Source organism: Penaeus japonicus, unplaced genomic scaffold, assembly GCF_977035675.1.
Source record: "Penaeus japonicus unplaced genomic scaffold, GWHDUDI00000001_assembly GWHDUDI00000023, whole genome shotgun sequence".
NCBI lineage: Eukaryota > Metazoa > Arthropoda > Malacostraca > Decapoda > Penaeidae > Penaeus > Penaeus japonicus.
Window position 1 is genome coordinate 19721809 of NW_028234425.1, and position 2500 is coordinate 19724308.

The 2500-nt window shown below is 37.9% G+C and overlaps 1 protein-coding gene across 2 annotated transcripts in view; it reads right to left on the reverse strand.

Annotated features, from left to right (window-relative positions):
- LOC122258335 (dnaJ-like protein 60) overlaps positions 1-2500 on the reverse strand; it is a 15939-nt gene that overhangs the window by 7415 nt on the left and 6024 nt on the right. Inside the window, exons 3-4 of one of the 2 annotated variants that reach the window (XM_043024189.2) lie at positions 1811-1921; positions 1053-1143 (exon numbers count right to left, since the gene is read on the reverse strand). In XM_043024189.2, coding sequence (XP_042880123.1) covers positions 1053-1143; positions 1811-1914 — 195 coding nt within the window. In that variant the 5' untranslated portion in view covers positions 1915-1921. Of the gene's footprint in view, positions 1-1052; positions 1147-1810; positions 1922-2500 lie in introns of both variants that reach the window. The other variant, XM_043024186.2, reaches the window with a different exon arrangement.

A 2500-nucleotide genomic window follows, 5' to 3' on the forward strand; every position in this document is an offset into this window, starting at 1 on the left:
GAAGGAGAAGGAGAAGAAGGAGAAGGAGAAGGAGAAGGAGAAGGAGAAGGAGAAGGAGAAGGAGAAGGAGGAGAAGGAGAGAGGAGGAGAAGGAGAAGGAGAAGGAGAAGAAGAAGGCGAAGGAGAAGGAGAAGGAGGAGAAGGAGAGAGGAGGAGAAGGAGAAGGAGAAGAAGAAGGAGAAGGAGAAGGAGAAGAAGGAGAAGGAGGAGGAGAAGGAGAAGGAGAAGGAGAAGGAGAAGGAGAAGGAGAAGGAGAAGGAGAAGGAGAAGGAGAAGGAGAAGGAGAAGGAGAAGGAGAAGGAGAAGGAGAAGGAGAAGGAGAAGGAGAAGGAGAAGGAGAAGGAGAAGGAGAAGGAGAAGAAGGAGAAGGAGAAGGAGAAGGAGAAGGAGAAGGAGAAGGAGAAGGAGAAGGAGAAAGAGAAGGAGAAGGAGAAGGAGAAGGAGAAGGAGAAGGAGAAGGAGAAGGAGAGAGGAGGAGAAGGAGGAGGAGGAGGGGGGGGGTAACAAAATGCATATGCTTTAATAATAATTTTAACCAATTGCAGATGGGGGGATAGATTTGTTTGCCCAGTCTCCAGGATGGGTTTTATTTCTGAGCTAGGCATCCCTACCGGCACTGGGGCACATTTTAGACACTGGGAATGGTTTGAGTCACCTTCCCCTTTTCATTCTGCCTGCACATCTTTTATCAGTACTTTAGAGCAAGAGGTCGGCAACTTGCTGTGCGGCATCGTTCTATAAAGATAGTGCTTGCTAGAGAAGGTGGATGGATGCCAATCAAGGCTCTCTCTCCAGCTGGTGCTAGAAGAAAGTGGTGCCATCTAGGTTTTGGATGTTAGGTTTGCTTAATAGTACAGCAATTATAGTAATTATGACTACAATTGTCATAATAACTACCTCATTACTCATAGCACAATAAAATAACACAGTGATCCAAAATCCCAAACATCATGTACGTCATGATACCTGTCGTTAGGCCAAAGCTCTTGTCATGTATGTCATGACACCCATCTGCAATTGGTTAAGAAGTAAATATTTTTTAAAGCAATTACCTCCTTAGACAGACGTATGAATGATTCTCTTATCTCTTCCGGTGTACAGTCTCTCTTTAGGCCAAGAAGTTCATAGTGGTTCTGCATCATACTACTGGAATAAAATGCAGGGTAGTTATAGCTGTTAACTTGAAAAAAATATATCTTGAATACAAGAAACTGAAATACGTTGTAGACTTCGGTTAATATTACTTGTTTACCAACTGACATCTTTTCATTCCCATCATACCTTTAGTTAGTTTATATTTTTTCAATATTCTACAATTCTACTATACAATAAATATTGACTGAAAAAAATTATTTTATTCAAACACAATTTGATAACTGACTTCATCTAAACATAAATCTTGTATCTACTAGGTGTGGAGCTGGAAGAAACAGCCCTGTCTACAATTTTTTAATGTAAAATAAATATACTAATTTGAAAATATCAAATTGACTCTTCTCTAGCATGCCTAAAAAGTATTACACTTTCCATTTAACCCTAGAGGCTGTCTTATGATCTAATGCAGAAATGCACAAAACAATCACTTCTATCTACTCTCATTGATTCAACACACCTAAAAAAAATGTAATCTGCACATCAATCTCTACATTATAATACATGCAAGAATTACATCAATTTGCTACCTTCTTGTGGAATATAGGTGTAGGTTGCCCATGTCTTTCCCCCAGCATGACTACATTCATTAAACACATCCTTTAGGGGCTAAAATATTTTCTAAAAACTGCAGTTGACAAAATCAGGCATTACTCACCTTGATTTGTAAAGTGTCCTTACAGCCTGATATCGCTGCCAAGCAAGACTCGTCAGAAGTATTTTTTTTGTGAGTGTCATAGTTTCAAAAGTCCTTCCTTGCATTTTAATTCTGCAAAAAAAAGGTACTTGGTAATGGGTAACCTTATAAAAAAAAGCATTTTAATTCTGGAAACCATAACATACTTAACCTCTCTGTGACTGGCATGTTTTGTGGGGCTGGGCATCTTAAGATGTGTGTATTTTCCATTATTTTTTAGGCTTATGGTATGATATATCTTGCATGACACTGATCATAACAGAAGGAATAGCTTATAATTTCAACAAAAGGAAAAATGCATATGAAAGTTATCTAACTCCAAAAAACATGCCTTTTGCTTTGCTTTTGCTTTTGCTTTTGCTTTTGCTTTTGCTTTTGCTTTTGCTTTTGCTTTTGCTTTTGCTTTTGCTTTTGCTTTTGCTTTTGCTTTTGCTTTTGCTTTTGCTTTTGCTTTTGCTTTTGCTTTTACTTTTACTTTTAATTTTGCTTTTGCTTTTACTTTTGCTTTCTTGAATTTTGAATTTTGGGGGAATAGCAGTCACTAACTTTTAATCTTTTATTCAGATGAAGATCTCATGGCTATATTTCCTTTTAATTGGTCCCAAGGTTTTCCATTTAGAATATTTTCTTTTTGGTCTTTTCCACTCCTAT